Source organism: Spea bombifrons, chromosome 2, assembly GCF_027358695.1.
Source record: "Spea bombifrons isolate aSpeBom1 chromosome 2, aSpeBom1.2.pri, whole genome shotgun sequence".
Taxonomy (NCBI): domain Eukaryota; kingdom Metazoa; phylum Chordata; class Amphibia; order Anura; family Pelobatidae; genus Spea; species Spea bombifrons.
In genome coordinates, this window is record NC_071088.1 from 37,897,653 (window position 1) to 37,923,575 (window position 25,923).

Here is a 25,923-nt window from a genome sequence, read left to right on the forward strand (position 1 = left end):
TTGTCTACAGCCTGTGAGAATGACGCACACCTTGTAACAGGAAGCCCTCTCTATTCACACCCCAAACAGGAAGTGCTTTCCTGCCCCTAAATGCACCGATGGCTGACACACAGGGTTCTGCCTGGTTATAAGTGGGAAAGGGGGCTGGGGTATATGGGCCCCTGAGGATGTTTGGGTCATAGGCAACCAGCCTATAGACAACCCTGGACATTAGAAACATGAACTAAAAATATATCAGCTTTATTATGAAGCCATAGTTACCTAAATGATTACAGGTTAGGTCATTACCATTCCAATTGTAAGTAATTATGTTGCCAACCTGCAAAACAGAGATGTTCTGAATATTTGACCTGAAAACAATGGTCCCAAATGGTCTAAATGAAGATTTTCTAACACCACCGTGTTTACATTACTAACTCCTTACACCTATACAATATCCTCCTTTTTCACATTTCTTTCACTTCATCTTGTCTGAATCCATTGACCGACCATCAATATATACCTCAGCTACACCCCAGTTGTAACCCAACCCCCTACTAAACACGTATTCCTACTTTAACCCCTTAATGACAAAGCCCGTACATGTACGGCTCAAAATGCATTGTTTTCAATGGGTTTAGGGACCGCCCATTGTCCTTAAGGAGTTAATTTTAGCTGTAACTCTGTCCAAGGTCCATTATTCTGATTACCCTCTAATTCATTAATTCCACATTCATTAGTTAAATTATTTTTTTCAATTTCTAAGTCGCTTCTCCATCCGATTACAGCTTATTTGTACCTATTACAACCCACACGCTATACTTATTCACATATTCCAGCAACCACATACACATTCATTTTTCAGCAAATCTTTTTTTCTTGTTAACCATCTCGTTATTAATATATTCACACTTTGAATTAAGCATAAATCAAAACATGAGCACAACATTTTACCACCAAGGTTAACATATTTGATCTGTTGTAACACAAAGCTAACCTCACACACGTATACATATTAACATAAAAGGGTAATAGGGTACATTCTACTGAGTTAACACACTCACACTATGTTACAATGTTGCCAGACACAGCCAAACCATCCACATAAACCGTGACACCATACTACGTTCTCCCACACATACAAAATCCTTCCCACATAGATGTCCATGGCAACAACCTACGTCATAAATAACATCACCAGCACCTCAGCTTTTAAAAGAACCGCGGTAAACACTGCTCAATTTGACAAGTGACCCAGATCTCGTTCCTACACTTTATTCCCCTAAGACTACTACCTATACCACTTCACTTGCACCATACAAAGAAGCAACTGCATCTCTTTCCACCTGCAACCACCAAGCTAGTAAGTGCCACACTAATCTTAGAGACCCACCATGTAAATGGTTGTGCCAACTGTGAACATACTCTATAACTATGAGAATACAATCATCCACTATGAAATACATAGCCAATGATTTGTAATCTAGAAATACAAGGCTTAAGGCAAATATCCAGTTATCACAAAGTTAATCATTGTATACTGTATAAGATAACAAAAGGACCTCCTCAATGCAATTATCATGCACAGCACTCCTTGCTGTCTTGTGCCTAGAGGGATACCAACCATACCCTATTGACGAGGCCATGAAGGCCGAAAGATATTTCTGTGGTTTATTGGTTCCTTCATGCAAAGGGAATTTGCCTAGCGTTTTGGTTTTGGAGAGCCCTTAGGGCAGGATCAGAATGATGTGTTGATAAAGATTTTTCCTCTGTAATGGCACAAGAGAGCTACACACGGTAGGACAAGCTATTAAGCGGCTGTCCGTGCTTGGTTGATGCGTCCCACACCTATCACCTTTTCTCCTCACTTCTCTTCTTTCCGTTTCCTCTTTTTCCCCTCACTTTCTTTCTCTCTCTCTCTCTCTCTCTCTCTCTCTCTCCTATCCATTCTCGTTTTATCTCTTCTTTTATCTCTCCAGTGGCATGTCGTTAATTTCTTTCTTTTCTGTCTACTTTCTCTCTGATGATCAAAATCTCTAAATTAACTCACACCCTTGCCACCCCTCAAGAGTAACCATTCAAGGATTTCCCAGAAATGGCTTGGTAAAATGGCAAAACCTACCTTTTGAAGACAAGTCAAACTTTTGCTTACTTAAGTAGTGAGATTCAAACCGTCAAATAAGAGATTTGTCACACACTGACAATGTTTTTTTAGCAAAACCAGAACTTTCTGTTTTTGTTGAATAAGAGCTGGATAGGGCCCCCAGGACAAAGGTGGGGGGGTGTCAGACATCTGGTGAAGCTATGGTTGTTTAAATTCTGATAAATGACAAATAATATATTATGCCTCTTAACCTTGGGAACTACAGAGCAATGATGTCAAGAAAATATTCTTAAACCTATATGGAACAGTATCCTCTACTAAATAAAAAAAAAACACTTGCGCATTACTGCACAAGTTGGATGTATGTTTATTCTAGTAATAATACTACAGGAAGTATTGTACAAGGCTTCCAATGAATGCCGTGCGTGACCGGTCAAATAGACCCAACATGCCCATCATGTATCTCATGCATAGCGGCATTTTGATATGCTGGCTCATTTCCCCCACCTCTAAGGTAAATCTCACACTTAAGATTTATATTATACACGGAAGTAGCACTTGCACATACAACGGAGGACCACCCCAAAAAAGGAGAGAAAACAGATCAGCAGGGTGTCTGGAGTAAAAAAAATAATCTTAATGTAAGTAGGGATTGATAACTGGTTAACGCATGGTGGCATCCTGTAGGTGCTTAATACCAATCTTCAACAGATATCCTTGCTCTGCCCATATGGAAGAAATATTTTCTGATTCCTGTTTACATGTACACCACTGCCACATCTGTCAATCCCAATACATGCATTAAAACCCCCCACATATACTACCGGTATATAGCCTGACTGATGATGAAATCATTGGTGCTGTAACTTACAAACACAGGTGCCTACATCATCATATGGAATCTCCATGTATCTACAGCTACATATATTTGATACATTTATAAAGAGTTGGTGGTATCAATTAAAAATAATGGTGATGAGATTTATGTGACTCACAGTTTCTTAAAATAGGCATTTTGTCAATAGTTTGTCATGAAAAGAGTATTTTTCCATAGGTAAAGATTAAGTTGCTTATGAGATTGCCACCTAATAAAGCTCTAGCAAAACTATAATGACCTGGTCTACCAGGGGAAGTAATGTGTTCCCGTCTCTGGCACTCTAAGGGTTTAAAATTCAATATAGAGAAATTTGAATAAGGAAACAATTTTTATTGCTAACCAGTTTTACCAGTAAATGTATTACAGTGAACTATAGCTATTATGATTTTTTTAAATTATTATTATTATATGTTATCTATATAGCACCAACAGTTTGCAGAGTGCTTTTTACAATACATATATACAAGGGGTATGACAAGACTAGAATTGACAGACTAAGACAAAGCGATACAATAGGTGGAGAGAGCCCGGCTCGCAAGCTTACAATCTTGAGGGAATTGGGTGAGGACAAACTTAAGGAACAGAGAAAGGTGAGAGGTAGTGTGGAGTGCATCAGTCACAGGGAAGTTCTAGAAACTAAGATGGTATCTTTCTCTGAAGAAATGGGTTTTGAGATGTTTCTTGAATGTTCAGAGGGGGGTGAATGCTAAAGGTTCAGTGGAAGTAAGTTCCAGAGTTATGGGGCAGCACAAATGTCTTGTAGGAAGAGATGATAAGTGAGGAGGAGAGCCTTAGCCCATGGGAAGAACGTAAAGATCAAGTAGTGGAGTATTTTCAGAAATGTATTGAGGAGCAGTGTTATGCAGGGCCTTATATGTTAGTACAATTATTTAAATTGAATTCTTAAGGAGTGATGAAGGAGAGGTTTGAGTCAAGGATAACCACAAGGCATCAGGCCTGGATAGTGGACGGGATAGTTGTGTTGGAGATGGAAGGAGGGAAAATAATGAGTTCAGTTTTAGAAAGATAAAGTTTTGGGTAACATTGTGACATCCATGAAGAAATAGTAGACAAGCAGTTAGTAATGAGGGAAACGAGAGACAGAGAGATATCAGGAGAGGCCAGGTATATTTGGGTATCATCTTTATACAGATAATACTGGAGGCTGAATGAGTTGATTAGTTTGCCAAGAGATGGAGTATAAAGAGAGCCAACCGAAAAATAATGTCCTGCTAAATTTTTTTGTAGATATTAGTATATTATGCTTATCCCATTTTAGCTACCAGAAATTAAGTTTTTTTTATCAAAGTAATATTCCAAAAATCTTATAATTTTATAAGATTTATAGGTCCCTCCTTCTCCCTCCTCCTTTTTTCTTCTCCCGCTCATTTTGCTTTTATCTTCTTTCCTTTATTTTTACTTCGCTGTCCTATCCTTCCACCCTCTCGATCCTCTCACTTTCCTCTTATGTCTATTCTGTCTCTCCTATTCTTTCACTCTTTCATTCTTTATTTTTCTCTCTCTATCTATCTCTATCTCATTTGCTTTCTACCTCAACTCTCCTCCACTCTCCTGTACCACCTTTATTCTCTTTTCTTCCTTATCTTTCTATCTTCTTTCTCTCTACTAAATCAAACACTATAACTGTCTCTGGTAAAACCCACAACATGACCTCTAAATGAGTATCAGGTAAAGTACTCAGCAAAAGTTTCAATCCTAATTAAAATGCATACAAAAGCTGATGTGGAGCTTTGCTTTGTTGTCTTCTGTGAGAGGAGACGTAAAGAGAGGAGGAAAGAGAAGAGATAAACGGTAAAAGAAATGAGATGAGAGAAGCGAAAGACAAGACAGGAGAAAGGACAGGAGAAAAAGGAAAAGAAGAGAAAAAGAAGAAAATAGGAGAGACAAATAGATAAAGAAAAAGGAAGAGCAAAACAGAGATAATAAAGGAGAGACAAATGGAGAGAAACAACATAAAATAGAGGAAGGGGGAGAAAATGGAGGGTAGAGAGAAAACGAGAGACAGGATAGGGTAAGGAGTAAAGAGAATGGAGAGGAAAGTAAGAAAAATGAAAAAAAGGAGCAAAGATCAGTCATTTAACTGGAGTTAATATTTGGACTCCTAGAAGCAGCATCAGAAAAAACCCAGAAAATATACCCATTACATCACACAAAAGACGCAAAACGTGCTCACAGTTTTTGTGCTCCAGACAATTTCTGTCATCTTCTTCTTTTTCACAAAATCTGCAATGAAAGTCTGCAAATCCAAAGCACATACACAGTTGGGACCCAGGAATTACCTCTTTATTCTGGTCCAACAGGCATACTGATGTCCATCGCTATTAAATATTGTCAGATAAATGATCCTGAGCTATAGACAACTAATTAAAGATTATACCAAAGCTTTTAGAGTTGATGTACAAATATGAAGACTGTTGGAAACTAAGATATACATTTCAAATGAGTGGACTTATTTAAAAGGTTCCTGAAGGAAGGTTATAGGTTTTTAAGTAATGTTTCTTATTGAGATCTCTAACAAAAGAGAAATATAACTATGTGAGATAAATAAATATAAATATGTGAGAAAATCTCTTTATGGGGTTTTGCTTTTTTGGGGTACATGAATCAATTCATAATGAATTCTGTAAGATGCAGATTTTGGAGATTTATGAAATAAGGGACCTTTATTATAAATTAGTGGTTGCCAACATATTGCCTTATAATGTCCCACTGACTCAGCCTTAGCTTGTCACATTTATTATGTTACCACCATCACCTGCTGACTTCTACTTCATCACACTATACTTTGTAGTTTTGTTTAGAAAGAAATAGTAAAAAAACAGAAATATTGTTAAACATTATTGTGGATTATGACAGTACAAGTTGCAGGTACTAGGTAGCTTCCCATAGAAACAGTTCTTTTTCCCCCCAAAAAATACATATAACAGCCAAGGTCCTGCTTGGGTAACTACAGAAGTCATATAGAATGCAACTACTGTTTGTGTGCGCATGTATGTATATATATATATATATATATATATATATATATACACATATGTTGACTTTATTTTAAATTGGACAAATTGCTGCTACTGTTTATTTTAACCACTTTGCCACCAGAGAGTCAGACTGTTATTTTGTGGGTTAACGTTTTTGCAACAACTGGGCAAAAGAGCAAAGATGTTTCTTCACTCTAAGCAAAAGGGACTATGGGAATGTGTGACGTTTGGGTCTCTGTAGCCTCTGTCCCCAACGATCCACTTATTGTTTGATTTATGTCTGTTTCGCTGCCCTTGCAGTGACCCTGAGGGAGGGTTGTGTGGGAAGTTGGTGTAAGAGATTGTAGAGAAGGCTGATGTGGATGTGGGCTCTGCAGAGTGTCTGGAGCCAGAGTATATGCAGGGAGACTGATAAATAGCCAAGAGAAAGACCAAGCTTAATTAGGCTTTTCCAGTTTGCAGTGGTGACTACATCTGGGGAGACCAGCATTCGCTCATTCCCTACATAGGTACAGTACCTTTTCTCTTCCAAAACTTTTTTTGGTTTATTTTGAAATGCAGATTCAAATTTTTCATACAATTAAAATTCCAATGATTTTAATACATATTACTTTAATATTAATATGACTTTAACACTGAAAATATTAAAAAAAATAATAATAAAATAACATTTGTTTTTGGTCATACTGCAGTGTGGAAGGGATTTATAATGTACGCTAAAATTAACAACAAATTATTTTTTTAAGGTAAAAGTGTAATTAAAATTTTTGTCTATATGTTACGAAAAAAAGGAGTTGATGATTTGGTGACTGTGATATGTATTTTATTGTTTATCATGTTTGTCCTGTACGTTTGGATTCTGTGAATAATGGCATATTCTACAGAGTATTGCATATCATATTTGGAATGGTTTGTTGGCATGGTGAATCTTCTGTCGCTGTTGTCCTGAGTCATATAGGGAGAATATTGGTAATTGATTTAAAACAGTATTTTTTCCATTGTAATTTAATTTGATTGCGTCACTAAATTATTTACATCCACAAATGACATTTCTTACTATTCGACAGAATATTACGCTACATTATATCATTTTGTGTTAATTAGGAGAATCTTAATAGTCTAGCTAGCAGGACTGGATCTGGCTTTATATTATCTCACCTATGAATATGTTAAATTGTTTATAACTTTTGTAGCTTATGGACAATTTAAGGATTCAAATGATCAGAAATCTACCCCTTAAAATAAGGAAAATAAGATACATTTAAGACTGCAATAGTAACTGAACCTGCACATTTTAGATTATTATTATTATTATTATTTATATTGTGAATTCAGCGATTGATAGACCAGAACCTGTTATCAAGCTGTTCCTTATAGCATATAGCAGTGGTATACTGTGGTATACTGCAATAATGAAGGGCCATATTTATCTGAATTGGAGCACGGAAGAAGTGCTAACTTATGAGCTGTTACCAGAAATATCCCCTTGGGGTCTTATGGCAGTGCTCTGAATTTAGCACTCCGGGATGTTTTGCCTTGGTACATATGATCCAGAATATGAAATCACACACATACATCACGCTAGAAAACTCATATATTAAAGAAGAAAAATAAATAAAAGTTTTTACTTCTAAAAAATTAGATGTCTTATAGAAGTTTATAATTACTCATTGACAGTATGTGTGTGTGTATATACCGGTATATGCGTATAAGAATTGTGTATGTGAATTATACCCTCTTCCATTATTCTAGGTCACAATAATCATAATAATAAATTATTTCGCTAGTTTATTAAGTATCTTCATACCACATGATATATATATATATATATATATATACGTATACATGATATGCTCAATGATTGCACCATACGTTACTACAATACGCACATCCTAAGGCCCAGGTTGTCCTTGTGCTACACACTTTTACAGTTCTACAAGCCATCGGTTCAGCTTGCCTCATAGTGGTTGAGCTGCGTTTCTCTTTGGTTTGGTTAGTACTGTTGAGGAATTATAAAACTGTATATGGAAAACACTAGACACTATATTTTTAGGGCCTTTTTTCCTTTCTTTTTCCGTATTTCAATTAATTGGTCATTTTACAATTTCTCTTTTCCTCTAGAATTAACCAACAATCAAAACAAGAAAGTTTTTAGCTAGGTTCTAACCCAACACCTAGTTCATCAAGGGTTGTCGAGAGTGGGCGACTAAGAGCCAGGGTTAAGATTGTTTGATCTATTCCTTTCATTTACAATTTTGGACAAACGTGAGGACTTTGGCTCGTCCTGCCCCTTTTTAAAATAAAACTGGTATACTTTGTGCAGTTTGCATACACATACCTAAAAACGCATATATACGTAGTACCTTTAGTTCATGTTATTAGTTAAAACATTAACGTGGCTATATACTTGGTAAACTAGTTAGAGGTAGTAGGAAGGCGCGCTCCAGGGGATAGTTCTCATTCCTCCACTGAAGCTATGGGAATTGTTTAATTTCATCCAATAGTGTTCTCAGTCCCATAAATAATGGCTGAAAAGTATCTTAATTATATAATAATTTAATGATATATAAGCATTATTAATTATTTTCATCTCTACTATTAATGCAAATGACAGTTTAGAATATCTTAACCTTCTGAAAAGTAATGATTTTCGTAGGGACTGCTACTACAACCATGTGGTTGCTACTCTCAGCAATTCACTGCGATACAATATTTGTAATATACTAAGTATCACAGAGGGCTGGTAAGGGGTGTGTAATTAGAAAGCCTTTGGACGCTACCTTAAAGCGACACTCCAGACATCATATGCACTTTAATGCATATGACATCTGAGAGGTCCCTTAAAAGTTCTGCAAAGTCCCCCCCTATGCATTTGTTCAGCTGAACACATTTCCTGGCACATGACATACTTCATTCGTGGCTCTGCGAATGCTCCTGGCAGGAGTCTAGTGAAACCATCATGCATATGCAAGGAAAGCATTTTCATTTATTTCAATGGGAGAGCTTTCCTAATACTGATAGGCTGCTTGAAGCTCTGCGGCTTCTCCTTATGATAATTCTTATTTGAGGTTGAATGAATGAATATTTATACATGCATTCATTACTCATCGGGCTTCCTGGAACTCTGGTGTCTCCCTTTAAAGCTTTTCCTTGGTTTTTATTTGTAATTCCACATTTAGCCACCCGCCATATGTAGTGAGGACTTTTGGCAGCATTTATATTTTGACTGATTCCTTTCTGTGCTCCTTTTTGTCCCATTTTGTAAGCCCATTAACAGAGAACCAGAACGGCTCTTGAATTTATGTTTTGAAGTATATGCAATGTGGCAAGGGGGCTCCAAAGTTATCTGCCTGTCACAGCACAATATACCATACATTAAAAATATTATTCATACCTTGGCAGAACTTAAAGTATTTCAAACAGCATATATCATTTCGAGCATGCCTGTGTAGGAGACTTCTTTAAAAAAAACTACTCCTACATGTCTTTTTGTAAAAGCCTAAAAGATGCTCTTTCAAATACAAGCTACATGCATTTCAGTTTCCCTTCACACAGAAGTCAAATGTTATGCTCTTTATGATGATACATTGCTTGTAAGCATTAAAGTCTGTAACAACTGGTTCCACATATTATTTTATAAATCTTGCTGTTAGTAGAGCTGTCAGATGGGTTTAGCTTTGAGTTTTTCCCAGTTGTGAAGCCTGGGACAGATCATCTATATACGTTCTAACTAATCATATAGGAAGTAATTAATAGGCTCCATGTATATAAACTGTTTTGTTTGAGATTATTTTTTCTGGCCTCATATAAATATTAAGCAAACTATCTCTCCAGCTTTAGTTATATATAAATTGTTTAGGGACATTGGATGACGTAGGAAAGTAGCCACTACTGGAAATACTCTACTATATACCGGTATATTTTTTTGTTTTTTTGTTTTTTTGTTTTAAACTTAACGCAACTATTTTATTAAACATTTTTTTCCAGGGATCAGTGAAGCAGATATCAGAAATGTTCAATACGGAGACCATGGGGCCTTCAGTTTTTTTTTTTTTACATATATTTGATTAATGTGTTGAAGATTTCTGATATCTGCTTCACTGATCCCTGGAAAAAATGTTTAATAAAAAACCAAAACATAAAACAAAACTATATACCTATATACACATATAGTAGGGTATTTCCAGTGGTATTTGATAACATGTAATGTATTTTAGAGTCAGAATGTTTACGTTCCCGCCCTCTCTGCGTTACGATACATTTTGTGTAAATAAGAATCAGGAAGGGGAAAAATATCAGCAATGTTCGAAATGATTTGTATAATGATTAATCTCCACCATCACATTTACCGCCAAATCTTATTAATGTTCATCAAAGGTGTATGCCAGGGCCATCTCCTATGGCAAGATAAATTGAAGATTGTTGGCTCCCAGTTGTGGTATCATCACAGTGTTATACATTTTCTTTTTCAATATGGCGTTTGTAAACCAAAAATTCCCAAAGTTGCAATTACTTTTGAGAAGCGGGTTGTAAGGACAGTGACATGAGTAAAACTCATCCCAACAGCAGAGCAACAGTTCCGTAGTATGTAGTAATTGGGGTGGAATCATTTATAAATCCCTAATACTACTGGGATATGAATCTGAGTTCTCAGGGTCTTATACAAATCCCCATTTTTGCATAAAATTCTTTAGGCTAAAATTGCCACTTTGTATTTGTTCAATTTGTAGCCGAAGCCTCGATTTCTCTTGTTTAAGTAGGGGATGAATGCTTTGATCCCTAAAGAGATATTTCAGACAACGTTTGCAGTGTAAGATTTTTTACAGAATGTTCATACTGACATCTAAAATCTTTGTAGAGATTCTATGTTGTCTACAAAGGAAACCATAAATATAAAACAAGAAATAAAAAACTGTAATTTCACATGTTAAAATACCACAATAGAAATTTATTACAGTTAAATAAGTATTTAGGGATAGTTTGCGCTTTTGAAGCTGTTTGATCTAGAAAAAAAAGGCTTTAGTCAGAGGGGTCACAAAAAGAAGTTGAGTTTAGGCCAACTTGACTGACCAGACTCAGCGTAAGTTGCAGGCACTAGCAAAGTTACATTCACAAAAATATTTCTATATACAAGTACAAGTTGCAGGTGAGGTAATGCGAAACAGAAATGGTTTAAAATAAAAAAAGATACTTATAAAACAAGGGGGGATAACAATTTCTCTAATTTCTGTGCTATGGGGTAGGGGAAATCAAATACCACGTAACATGTAGGGCGGAATTAAACTTGATAGGTTCTTGCTAGGCCTATATGGTCAACCCAGGCATTAGAGATATGCCTGGGTTGACCATATTGGTCTGGTGTTTGCCTCTGGTATGCCACATGAACTTTGTATTAGTTAAACTTGGTAGGAACTTGTATTTATGATGTTAACGGTGAGGTTCCACTGAATTTCTAAAGCAACAGTATGAAGACTATATACCTGGCTTTAGATGGTTAATTGAAAAGTTAGTCTAGTGAAATGGATTGAGATTTGAGAAAACAGCCCTGAGGGCAAGCCCAAACAAGAAGCCCATTAATATGGTGTACCAAAACCTTTGACTAATGCAGGTAAGGGCAACAATGCTCAATGTGCACAATCAGGTCCTACCCAATACATATTTGACAAAATGTATTGTGCTGCCAGTCCATAAGGGCAGAATAGATATGATTCAAGGTGAGTCAAGGTGAAAATGCTGCCTAAAGCCCTTGTTATTGTAGACATTATGATGTAGGCATTTTGTAGTGACCAAACATTTCAAATCAAAGCAGTCCTGGGGCAATTTCCCCCATGACCTCTTTGACACCCCACCCTTCTCACTTCTTGACAGGGATAGTAAGTTTTGACCTCTGTGTGTCATTGAACTACATATCCCATAAACCTCTGACAGTAGCTTGTTTAACATAGATTTATGGTGGTTGTTCAATAACAGCATCTGGAATATGACTATTCTTTGTTTGTATGAATTCTCTGTGTGTGGTTATAGCAGAAAATGTGCATAGAAAATAGAACGAGAAACGTTCCACAGGTAACTGTGACGACGACCGATATTACTGCTAAAAAAAATTTGGTTTACTGGAGTCCACAAACTAGACTTTGTACTTAGCTTGCCAAACTGGTCAAGTTAGATAATGATGCTGTGATTCACTAACATGTTTATGCTTCAAACAAATATTTGCAATGAAAGATAACAGAAAGCCGCACAAAAAAATTACTACTTTAATAAACTCTTCTCTTTGGTGTATATAAATTGTAAATATACCATAATACCATAATACAAAGTGTTGACTTAGATATTACTCCTAGTCAAAACTATGTTTAAATTCCAGCGTACATATAGTGTAATTGTCATTTTTACTTTAAAAGGGCAGACAAGCCTCAACATGTTTTGGGGGATCCCTATTTCAGTGCAAAAGGCTGCTTTCCCACTTCAGACACTGACATAGCGGCAGCTGGATTCTGAAACCAAACTTGCTATAACCCCATTTGCATACTAGCATGTTGGGTCATAAAAAGGGGAGGGGCTTAGCAGGATTTAAAAGGGACATTTCAGACATCATATGCACTTTAATGCATATGATAGCCGATACCTGCCTTTAAATTTACATCCTGTTTAGATGGATGTGCGCATGTGTGGAAAGCTCTCCCACTGCATTGTCTGCCACTGATAGGATGCTCCCAGCAGCCAATCAGTGTTGTGGAACGTTCCGGACACGTGGATAAGGGCAGCTTTTTTAATAATGCTTACGAAAGTACTTACAAAGTACTTTCATGTTCATCATTTGTTTATACTGGAATACTAGAGTGTCCCTTTAAGTCTGCAGGGGTGTTAAATCATATCAGGAACTGTTGTGCAAAAAAGTATATTTGGACTGTTCTTTTAAAGAAGGAGTAAAGCCTCATAGCAAGTAAACGTAATTCTAGTGGCTGGGTTATTGCATGAAAGTGTTTCAGCTCACAAATATTTTTTAAAATAAATCTGCAATAAGATATTATTTCTAATACTATTTAGGCATTAGATATATGTATCTATTTGGATACATATATCTTTTTTTGAGGTTACATCTTTTTGCATTTTTGCATAGCGATCAGACTACCACAAATGCCTACTTCTTTGGAAAGGAATGTATTTCCTTAGGAAACAAAGAATTTTGAAATTGAAAATTGAAAAAAAATCTATTTAGAAATTAGACATGCTTATAGAACCAGTTTCCTTTCATTACAAAATACAAGGCAACAGATCATTATTGAACTCCTATATTTAACTGTTCAACGGACTAAATAAACTTTTGTAATTTATACTAGTAAAATGTATGCGTTAGAAGCCCACCTTATGATATGGCATGGGAGGAAACTTTTCTACTAGGTTTGCCACCAAACCAATAGCTCAAACTAGTCTTTCACTTTTGTTAATAAACATTTTTGTGTTCAAATAGTGTTTTTTTCCACCACTTTTCTATTATTTTGCATTACCCAGTTTGGCATTACATGCAATGCCTATGCGATATGTACAGCATACCTCCCAAGTGTCCTAGCTTTCCTGAAAAAGTCCTAACTTACACTACTGATTTTGCTGGTAGTGGGGGTCATGGGCCAGTTGGGGAGATCCTCTGATGTCCTGTGACCAACCCAGGGAGCTGTAAAATCCATGAAGGTCGGTGGAGATCTGTAGCTGAGCGCTGGAAAGTGGCTATTTGGGTAAGGTGAGCATGTGGCCCATTCCCATCTCTGATGCTGCCCATTCGCGGCTCTGACCCTGCCATTCCTCTTCTCTGACTCTAGCCACCCCTTAAAATGTTGTGGTGTATGTATACACTGCATAGGTAAGGTATATGCACAAATGATTCACTCTGCTTAGTAAATGCATCCCACAATGCAGATTACCACCCACAAATATTCTACATCAGAAGCTCATTGGAGATAACACATTAAAATAATGTAATATATTAAAAACCCGACTTTCTTAATAGGATTAAGCTATCCGAGCCAGCGCACAAAAGTGTTTATTTAGGATGTGCAAGAACTTGGCAGAGTACACAGGCTTTATCATGATACAGAAAGCGGTGACAGTCCTTTTAGATAAGAGCAGATACTTTGTTAGTGACATATAAACAAGCTTCTGATACAGAAAGAATGAAGAATTTGCAAATAGAAAGGCTGTTAGACCCCCCTGTTTGTTTTTTCTTACAGCCAGTTCTCAGAAAACGAGAAGCAAATTTTCCAGCGAATACAAAGGGGGTTATGTGTAAAATTGGGGACATCTGATCACCCTCAGTTTACTACATCGCATTTCAAGAGACAATGACAGTTGCTTATGTTTCCCATTGAATAATGTTGTATATCTCTACGAATATTGTATTGTTCAGAGTGTATGTGGATTCTGGAATCACCTCGTTTTACCCCTTTTAAGAAACATATGTCAGTTACAATTGCTGTATGAAATCTTTAGAGATTTGTGCTACTACTCATAAGGAAAACAATACAATATTTGGATCTTCTATATAAGGGTCATGTGGAAGTGGTTGAGCAAACCACACAATAAAGAAATCACCAGGGGTGTGGTTTGTGAACGAGCATCAGGAGATGTGAAAAATTTATTTTATTATATTTATTATAGTGCTGCTTGCTGTGGAAGTAAAGCTGACGATGTAGCCTTACTTAGGAACCAGAAGCTCCAGGTAGATTGTCTCTACCTCTGGAGCAGCATTTTGACCTCTGTAAGATTTGAATGATGTCAAGTTGCTGCTCACTCTCTGTCAGTTCCACCGACCTCCAGCTTCTTTTGCCACCCAAGCCATGCTGAGTTGTCCTAAAATTTACTCTCCCAGGTTTCAATTACCAACTATGTTCTTCTCATAGTAGAAGCTTGCCAAGGTCCTAGACTATAGTGAGTTCCACAGAAAGTAAGTTAAAAAAAGCCTAAAAATTAGACTTGCCCATTTTGTTTTGTTTTTATACGAATGCGTTTTACCGTTTTGTCCATTCGTCCGAACAAACAAATGCAACATTGGACGAAAGAAACGAACAATGAATGTGCGCCATCCGAAAAACTTTGTTCATTTGTTTGTCGCTGCGGCTGCCATTTCAACTACACAAAGAGAGGGAGCATCTCCCCATTTTAATTCAACTTCTGCTACCTGTTAACTATTTGTGTCCATGGCAACCGGTCGGACGAATGGGATTTTTGAAAACAAAAATGTTGGACGAATTTTGGAGGACAGAGATGGATGGATTTTGTTTAACTACCGAACACAAAGCATTGAGCACAAATCGAATAAAAATATACCTAGTACGCCCAGTGAGTGCATATAGTCCAATAATTACAGACCTGTTCATACCCGAGAGTTTCACAGAGCTCAGTCATGCATCACGGCTTGATACATTTCTCCCATAACTCAACTTACTTAAAACGTAACGGATTTTCTCTGTGAAAAGTAGCAAGCGCTGAATTCAGCAAAGCAGCAATAAACACTTGTGGATTTATTGCTTTCTAATTCCAAAGATATGTGGTTTTGGATTATAAAGAGATAAAGCCTAATAAGTCAGCGTGCAGTTGCTGGCTCATATGTTGGCTCTTAATGAACAGTCCTTGGGGATTGAAGGAGTGTCAGAAATTTCAACCCTACTTTCTTTTTTCTCATTTAGTGTACCCGTACAAATGATATATTGTTTTTTTCATGGATAAACAAAGATTTCCTTTCTCAGGATAAATACAGGTTTCCATACCTATATATAAATGATACAGAAAGAAAAAAATCTATAAAAACAACACAAAAAACTTTTTCCATAAATGGTACAGATGTAAATAACAAAATTCTAAATATCTTAATTCACTTGTCTTTAGTTGCTTTGGATGAAAATAAATATATTTATGTTATGCAACATACCCACTAAAGAAATAACTCACATGCATGTTTTGATTGAGATTGCCAATACAGTGCCCTATGCACAACACTATACAATTATTAGTTGCTTAAAAATATTGGGGAGGGAGGTTGTGGAATGTGCATGGATTTTATGAAGTTGTTATTATTTCTACAGGCATCTATAGGTAATAATTGAATGTTTGTTTAGTTCTCACTGTGTGCTCTTTAGCATTTGTAATCAGTGGCTGTCCTATGTCTTTAACAGAGGTTCTATCGGGACATACTATATTCTACACTGTCATGTATCTTAGTCTAGGCTATCAAGCTCCCCAGTGTCCCACTGATCAATGGTCTTGTTCCAAGGGAGATCCTTGATCTCCCCAACCAACCTATTGACTCTATGGAAGTCATATCCCAGTGGTCCATTTAGTTTAGTGTAGTAGAGATCCGTCCACAGAGACGGAAGCCTCTGTTTAAGGGTTAAACAAGTGTCAGTGGCTTCCAAGAACACAAAACCACTAGCAGGGATAGGCAGAGTGTCCGTACCAGGACACCAGTGTTTTTTGTAAAGCTTGTGAAAGTCATTGATATGTATGAAGCATTAAATGAAATATCCACCACCAAGATTAGTGTTGTCATCTAATAGGACATTAAACATAGCTTTCTTTGTTTCCCCATCGATACAGAAATTACATATACATGCTTAATTATCTGCCTTGGCCCCCATTGTTTCCTGAAGTCTCATCTAGATATGTTAGGAATTGTTGCATTGTTCCATATGTATATGCATTTTTAAATCACTTTATTTCTCCTTAAAACACAAAACCTCTTGTGCCTCAGGATCCTTCTATCCCAGGAAGTCATCCCAGATCCTAACATAATCTGCAGCTAATCAGTGTTCATCTGGAGAGGTTTTATATGACCTTGATATTAATTCACTTGAGAAAGCTGTTCTTTGCAAAGTTTATTTAGAATGCAGTATTTTGAAGATGCACAAATTGTAATCCATTTTGGTGCAGGTAGGTCTGCCACCTTGGCCATTTTGCTAGTACATTACACGTGCCACTGGCCAGCACATGTAAATGATTACCTTTGCAGCACATGTGATGTATAAGCGAGTAATTGATTTACTTCTTTGAGCTTGTATATCCCACATATTGCAGGACAGTACTTTACATGTTCTGATCAACAACAAATAGCTGCTAACTGCTGCCCATCACGTATTCTCCGCATCAGGCTAGGTCATTAGACGCAACAAGGAAAGTATATAACTACCTCTATGAATCTATAGATATGTTTTTTTTTCTTTAATTTTAAGTTCACTCAAAAATAGGGATGGAAGTCTCGTACCAGGACTGTGCTATTTGACTGGAAATATTTTGATTATATGTCTACTATATACCTACAATCAGCATTGAACTAGCCTCAGATTTGCAACATGACATGAAGCTGAAAGCTAAGATCAGTTGAAATGACAGTAAGTTCCACAAATCAATGGACAGAAAAATAGAACTGATCATTTTGTCCTCGTGGCTTGTTCGTTATTATTTGCATAGCATTACGATGTTACAGGGTGTCCCTAAAACCACTTATTCTCAGTAGTACGCCTTAATGTTTAAAGGCCAAGAGATGCTGATAATGCCTATTACATAAGGCTTCAATCAATCAATTATTAACTAATTACCAGCTAAGAGAAAATTATTTCTGCAGTTATGCAACCGAGTTGCAGTTTCCATGAAGAACAAACATACATTTTGTATTAGTTTCAATATATGCTAGAATATTTATCTAAAATTATATAAATTGATCTCTTTTTTAGGGGGCTGCAGACAATGGTGTTCATTTATTTTAAAAGAAAAGGCATTACTCGTGCAAAGTTTGAAAAGTAGTATAATCACAATATAAACTAATAGAATGCTGCTGCGGATAGGCCCATTGCATTTGTTGCTACTGTAATAGAAGCATTTTTAAAACTTTGTACGGAAATCACTATTTATTTTATGTTTTTAATGATTTGCCTTGAATGTTTAGGCCTTAACAATACCATAACAGTAGCTATCATGAAAGTCGAGGAAATGAAAGATTAAGTTATAGATGCGTATGATAGGAAACAGTAGCTATCATGAAATTCGAGGAAATGAAAGATTAGGTTAAGGATGCGTATGATAGGAAACGTAACATCTGAGTTTCATGTTCGGATAATGGCCTGGTATTATGTGGTCCACCTAACTGGTAAGACCAATAAACAAACTTTTAAAAATGTCATAAATATCTCTATTGAATCAATGGTATGGCCAGTATTTTTTATAACATGGCAACTGTATATTTTGTAAAGCTGAGGCATGTAAGCAATTCTGCTCTGAAGAGGTTTGTTTTAGGTTAATGTCCACCAAAATGATGTCTGGTGATGCAGTGGTTCCACTTGAAGTTCAGAGATACATGCTAGTTCTACCTATGATCACTTAATCTTCCAGGAGCTCACATTATGTGATATTCAATCATTTGTGCAAGTCGTTATAGAAGTCAGTTCATCAGATACATTGTATGGCAAGACCCAAGCAGAATTGTGGGCTTCACGAAAGGCCAGTGACGGCCTGTTGCCGCTTTGGGGCATGATTTACTGAACACAGTGTTTGCTGTGGCAGAGGAATGTCACCCCCCTCTAGTACACACACAATTACAAGGTAAACATAACATTTTAGCAGCATATTTACCTGTTTAGAAAGCAAACATTTTTTTGAGATAAGGCTTTTCATGAAAAGGGAAAGCAAATGCATGTAATCTCAAACCAATTATGTACTTTTGGTTTTATCGTAATTACTACACTGATGACAATGTGTGAGGAAACACCATGGCCATTCTGGTGTCTGTAAAGGAAGAGAAATAGTATCACAAGATTAGAACAGTCCATGTTTCAAAGGAATCATTTCTTCATGGCACATTTAGACATTATCATACATTTTTTATTGATTTATTGACTTATTTCCATTGAAGTATCATTTGCGCCAAAAACTACCATATCAATTTATCTGACTATATATGAGTAATCGGCATCATATGGGGGTACAACAATACTGAGTTTTCTAGCTACTTCACCTTCCCGCTATAAAGGATAAATACTGTACTTTCCCCAGCTACTAGACATTATAGCAATAGGAATTTGTACTGCGGATGCTGAAGCCAAAGTAACGTGAGGATGTCTTTGTGTAGAAGTGTTATGAATATGATTTTCCAAAATGTGATTTACGTCATAGACAGCAGAATTACAGCAGAATTGATTTGATATGAAGGCTGAACTATTGGTCAATAGTTGTCCTAGGATCCCAACAACGCAACAAAGTTGCTAACTAAGCATTTTAATAGCTAGTTACCAGTTCTTGTGTTGTTGGTGTTCCTTAGTTACCCATAGGTAAGTGTGTGTAGGTAATAGTGATTTTGGTTCGCATGGTTATAACCGAAATCTTGTTCTGTAGGTTACACCTTTCAACCGAAAAACCTGCTATTTATATAGCAACCTATCAATACTATAGTAAAAAATACCTTAAGAAGAACCACACAACATGTGCTAGTGGAACTTCAACCCAGGGCTTGACTGTGCCTGGATCCAGAGGGCTTTACATAGACCTGTATTTAAGCGCCCTAAGTTATAGACCAGAATCCTTCCCACGTTTCCTCAAGTAGTCATTATGACCAACAGAGTTCCACTTGATATTGTTTTGCTGGTTTTCCTCATCATCTCTGATAATCTATCGAAGCTTGGTATCATTGTTATTTTACTGCAATCTGTCAAGACTGGTGTGTGATTTTGTTGTAGTTTTATTGCATCTAATTGATTTTACGTTTATTTTTTGATTTAACAACAGTTACTATTATTTAAGCATAATTATCATTCACCACAGTATTTAAGTATTTCTCACCATATAATCAACTCGAATACCTCATTTTATATACCATTTGTATATCAAGATACAGAGTGTATATAGATTCAATATATGTTATTGTTATTAAGGTTCCCTGATTACCTTAATTAAATAATTTAAAGTTAGAATCAAGCCACAACTACAACAAGAAGTATACAGTTTTTTATGGCACCGTGTTAATTACATACATATATACATACTTGATAAATATGCTATGTAAAGAAATAATGGTTGGAGTTAATTTTCTGCCTCAACAGCTTTAGTTAAATGTTTCCTTCTGAAAATGCAGAATAGCGTTTAATCTTCAGATTTTATTTGTATTATTAATGGAGGGGTTAATTTATCCCATATTTTTGTAAGAATTGTAATTTATCAAACCATGCATTGTGTCTTAAGGTCAAGCAGCTGACCAGAAAACTCTCTGAAACTGGCAATATGGGAAAGGATTTCATGTGTGTTTTTCTTTAGTTATTTAGTATTTTTATTTATTTTTGCTTCTTCTCTAAAAAAAGTCAACAAACATCCTGTGGCTTCACAAATTTTTTATGACCTTAATATTATTTCCACCAAATCTAAAGAGAATAGGAAAAAATGTATTTTTTATATAAAAAAATTTTTTACTGCCTGAAAATCTTATTGTGCTGCTACATATTTAATAATAATATTAATAATAATAATAATACAACATTTAAAAAGAACTGTCAGTATTTGTTCCATCTTCTAAATGACTGTAGAGTATAAATTGATTGTTGCTAATAACTAGTTTGTAAAAGTTATTTTCAATGAATTATTAGTAAATATTTCAGCAAAACATTGAATATATAGGTTATCGCTACAAAGAGGGAAGTGTGTAGGTAAATGAAACAATACAATAATATACTATATAATATACTAATATATTTATACTCTTCATATACTATGTTCGAGAAAGTATATCTATCATACCAGAGCTTTTCAAATCCATGGGTGATTTTTTTTCAGATTAATAGTAGTTGTGTTCTAATGTTAGATGTGAAATTTACAGACAGCAGGAAATTCCTTTCTCACAGAGGATGATAAATGCACAGAATTTCCAAAAAATTTAGCAGTGTATGTGAAATAATACAGTTTAAAAGTGTTTTTTTTTATAACTAATGAATATATGTACAATCAAGGGTGAGATCAAAATAAAAAAAACAGCTGTTGTTCTGCAACTAATGCTTTTGAACTTTACTTGGAGAAGATGTGAGTTGTATTGTACCACACCAAGCAAATAAACCTTAGTAGTTATATCATGTTATTCTTCATTCTTTCCCCTGATGGTTTAATCCCCCCCCCCAAAAAAACGATGTGAAAGATTTTTAGAACTTTATTTTCAATTTCTGTGGGAATAACCCATCAGTGGCTGTGTTGTGTCACGTTAAGCTTCCCGGTGAAATTATGCATATTTTTCATGATCATTTGATTTCTGTGAAATGGTTAGGTGTTCTACAATGTTAGGAATGATATTTATAATGCTACGTTTAGTTTAGAAGTGTACATGTAACAGTACCATTACTGGATTATGTGCCATATTCTCCAAAACTGGTTATTTCAACGTGAAGGCGATTGACTTTCTTAATAGCTACATTAGCATGAAGTTCCTATTTATAACCTATGGCCTTCCATGGTCAAGTTTCGGAATTCAATTAGGAAATTCTCCAGAAAAAAAAAAGTGATAATGAAAACAGCTATGCGGGTCCTGACTTTTTCTTGTAATGTTACAAACGACCCCCACGTTCATTTCGTACCCCCATCCATCTTTTTTAACCTTCTTTTTATTTAATGTCTGTGACAACTTTTTGCATTCCGTGAAATAACTCCCAATAACACAAGGGACATGTGACTGTAACTTTCCTCCTTTTAAGAAACACCATAACCGCAGCTTCACCCTGTTCCAATATTCCTCGGGGATAATCTAATAACAGGAGATAAAACAGCCAACCAGTGGGAGGCATGAACAATTCATTAACAGGTCATCTGATTATTGAAGATGTTTCTCATAGAATAACATTCCTTACTGTTCACTGGGACTGTGGATTTTACAGAAAAAGAAAGACAAACAGTACGGGGTTAATAGAAGATGCATCTTTGGTGGCAAATAAACTGCGCTAATTAAAATAAATGGGCTGCCATTCATTCTTCTAATTGGAACTGTCCTTTTCATGTTTTTCATAGTTAGCCGAGAGATGGTTGCGTTGCATATATAAACATTCTCATGGGGGCTTTAGATATGTATGCTTCCACGAATAAACACTAATGCAAGAAAAATGCCATTTGGTCCACCTTATATTCCCTTCTCAGGAATGTAGTGTGTATTAACTCCTTCTCCACCACAGTAAACTAAATCATAAATAACAAACTCACACAAGCGTAAAAGTATTTTAATATGTACAACACATACAGTGTATATATGTGTATATGTGTGTATATGTATATGATGAATATATTTATATCTGGAGTAATCAGCCACTGTCTGTAGCTGTATGTAAACATCCCAAAGAATGTTTTGCTTTATAAAAAAATATTCCTTTCATGCATGGCTTAGAAAATGTAATGCAAGTATAGGCGCCAACTACAAAATAGAGCTTCAGCTGAACGCCTCCTCCTAATTAATGGGAGCACTTTCTGCACATGCACATGGGGGTCTTCTCAGACCCCCTGGAATATTTGCCAAGTCAGCACTGAGGCTGGCTGGCAATAAGAATTCCAAGTGAGAGGAAATGTGTTGAGCACGTCTCCTGCACATCAAATTATTATTTGTTGTTTTTTATAGCGCCATCATATTCTGTAGCGTTGTACAATAGATAGCTGGGATGTGTGGGGAAAAAAGGGCCAAATACATATGAGGGGATTCCGCTGAATGAACCTCTTCACGTGTATCCCTATCCTGTACTGTATTGTGTACTGTGACCTTCATAGGCTGCACATTTAATCTACAAATAGGAACAACCACATCTATTGGATTAATTTACTAAGAAAATGACTTTGTTTCTATTAGTTGTACTATTTGTTTTAGAACTTATTGGGAAATAACAGGGGGACTTGAGTATATGTTTCTTGTGTGATAGGATGCAAAGGTTAAATTAAATTAGGTATATATGAATAGCATAACTATTTTAGGCTTCCATTTTAACTAATCTTTCTCTGTCACAGTTCCTCATGTGCTGCTCCATTGTGCCTATCGCTCCATTGACTCGCCATACCTTCTAGAATCAAATTCAAACTTCTTATCCTGGCCACAGAGCCCTTAGGAACTCTGCACCCCCCTACATCGCATTATCCAAATGCACCCCTAACCACCCTCTTCGTTCCTCTAATGATCCGCATCTCATTACCTCTTCCTACTGCTGCATTCAGTATCCCACACATGCTGTGACCCTTCTCTGGTATTCCTTACCCCATTCTGTCACACTCTTCTCCCTTGTATGCAAATTTCAAAAGCTCTCTGAAAACTCTTCTTTTTTCGAGAAGCGTACAACCTTTCCTCTTAACACTCTTAACACTCTTAAGTCAGATCCTAATTAAGCTATCTGAACGACCAACATCCTCCACAGATCATCCTGACTCAATCAGCTCATTCCCATCCAAGCAGTCCTCTCCTACTGTTTCACTTCCCCCTTAACCAGCGACTAGATTGTAAGCTCGGAAGAGCAGGGCCCTCTTCTCCTTTTGTACCAGTTTGTTATTGTGTGTTATTTGAAATTATTTTACTGACTCTGTTGTAACATTGCTATAGAATCTGCTGGTGCCATATAAATAATTGTAATGTAACATAACACGTTTGTTATCGAAATCTAACTATAGCAAACTGATCTTCCAAATTGCTCTTCCAAGACCAAAATTATGCCCCAACCCCTTGGACTCAAAGTGTAAAGTGCATATACTGTATAGGCTGTTATGAACCTTTAACAGCATATTTTTTTTATTTATTCCAATTTTCTTTCAAACTATACCTGGGGACTTCTCTGGCTTGGTAGGGACAGTGCTAAAGTGTTTCCTGCTGGTCAACTGTCCATACATAATATCAGAAGGAAGGAGTTGAAACATCTATTCTGTGAGATGACTACATTTGCGAAATAAACAAGACTGCTTTTTATAGAAACAATATAGATATTCATTATGATTAAAGTGTTACCTGGACTTCACAATTACTTGTTAGAAGACCTTATAAATACAATCAACACCATTGCCATTAAAAGCAAACAAATGCGTGATAAAGCCATCTTTGGTATGTGAACATTATTAATGTAGACGGCTTAATAAAATAAAGCGTATGGGGTGTGTATATGACTATCTTCAGAGAACTTATTGTTTCCTCCATGAGAACAATATATCATGCCAGCATTTGGCTAGTAGTGTAGCCCACCATATGACGAGTGTACAGATGCTGCTCTAACAGCTAAGAAGTTATAGGAGAGGAAAATTTTAATGCTAGCGGGGGTGTTAAAATATGAAATGTAGTACTGTCTTCTGCTGTTTTCATGATGAAGCATTACCACTTCCTCCATGCTTCTGTTTCTCAAACCAGAATTCCGAACCTTCTTGGCAGATGTACAAAAATGTGCTTTTGGCTCACGATCTGGAAGATATTTGCAGATTTTTTTTCATATATAATTGCAAAACTGTTTTTTTTTAATAAATAGCAACAGCTCCCACAGTGCAGCAGCAGTAGGAAGGATTCAATGCTTGTTAACTTTGGAAGATTCCAGAGAGCTTCATACAAAACTTAAAGTGTACATTACTACATTATTAATTAAGATGTACACATATATTCCACAGCTGTGTACACATGGCAGGTAAAAGAAAATGCCAGACTAAAGAGGCAAAGGGATATCGATTGTTGTTAGAGAAGCAATATCGTGTTTTTCTTTATAATTTTTGTTCAGCTGCAACCAAAGTTTAAAACTTTGGCTCACTGAATATTGTTTTTCCTCTGTATAAATTACATATGGTTAGATATGATTACAGGTGGATATATAAAATCAGGACTGCTATTTTGACTGAAAAAGCTGCTTAAATCTTATCAGACAGCATCACTACACACATTGAACTGCTTGTTTCTCATCAGAAGTATAACTTTGAGGGTATGATGTGTTGTTCCTGCATGACTCTGACCTCTGTCTAAAACCTCCTGGGAGCAAAGTCATGAAGTAGATCTGATTTGAAGATGAAACAGACAGTGGTTATAAAATGAATAGTCAAAAAAGTGGAAAAGAGCATGATCAGTATCTATATAATGCTATAATACAACCGGATTATTTGTATCATCTTCATGATAAATTGTCGGCTGACCCACAGTTCTTTTAAAACTTCTTCTTCTCATGAGAGAGAAGGAAACCCTAAAAAACAGTACCTAATTAGATCTTAACTTCTCTGATACTTATTGCACCTTAAAGAGCACTTACATAGCTTAGCACCATACCTTATGTATTTGCCTTTCAGGCGATCTATGGTGTGCACTTCTAATTTCTATATTTCCGTATGGGTTTCATATTTAGAGCAGATTTTTTTTGTTGACATATCCAACAAGGTCTGTGGCATATTACGAGAAAAAGGATGTTGGAGGATTCTGGCCAGTAATAAACCCACCAGGTGTTTGTACTTGTCTACAATGTAAAGCACGTATTATTATAATTTATTGTTTTCTATAGTGCCATCATATTCTGCAGTGCTGTAACAAGGGGTAAACATAAAACAACAAGTAGTAAATTACATAACAATTTGACTTACAAGAGGCAAGGAGGGTCCTGCTCAGACAAGCTTACAATCTTGAATTGTGAAAACAGATTACAATTCACTATTCTTTTACAGATTTTCAGGTTTTCTGGAGTAGACCGTCACAGCAACACGTGTTAATGAGACAGTGGGAAGAGCTGGAGCAGACCATGGCAAACAGCTATGTAACAGTTTCTGATACATACTGTGTTGCAGAACCCTTGCCCTACTATGGTAAGTTTATTAACAATTGATGTTTGTAGGGTGCTATTATACGCAATACCTACAAATTTGAAAAAAATGTAGATGAAACAGGACATTATAATGCTAAAAAAGTTATCAACATGCCTAATATTCATAAAGTGTAAGACTAAGTCATTTAACTCATCTGGGTGATGAGGCAA

At 36.1% G+C, this 25,923-nt stretch overlaps 1 protein-coding gene across 1 annotated transcript in view; it reads left to right on the forward strand.

The window, feature by feature from the left end:
- The first annotated feature begins 6,298 nt into the window (after positions 1-6,298).
- The window catches only part of LOC128475091 (bile acid receptor-like), a 28,829-nt gene continuing 9,204 nt past the window's right edge, over positions 6,299-25,923 (forward strand). The window contains exons 1-2 of the mRNA XM_053457568.1: positions 6,299-6,468; positions 25,616-25,753. Of these exons, the coding sequence (XP_053313543.1) occupies positions 25,660-25,753 (94 nt within the window). The 5' untranslated portion in view covers positions 6,299-6,468; positions 25,616-25,659. The remainder of the gene's footprint in view (positions 6,469-25,615; positions 25,754-25,923) is intronic.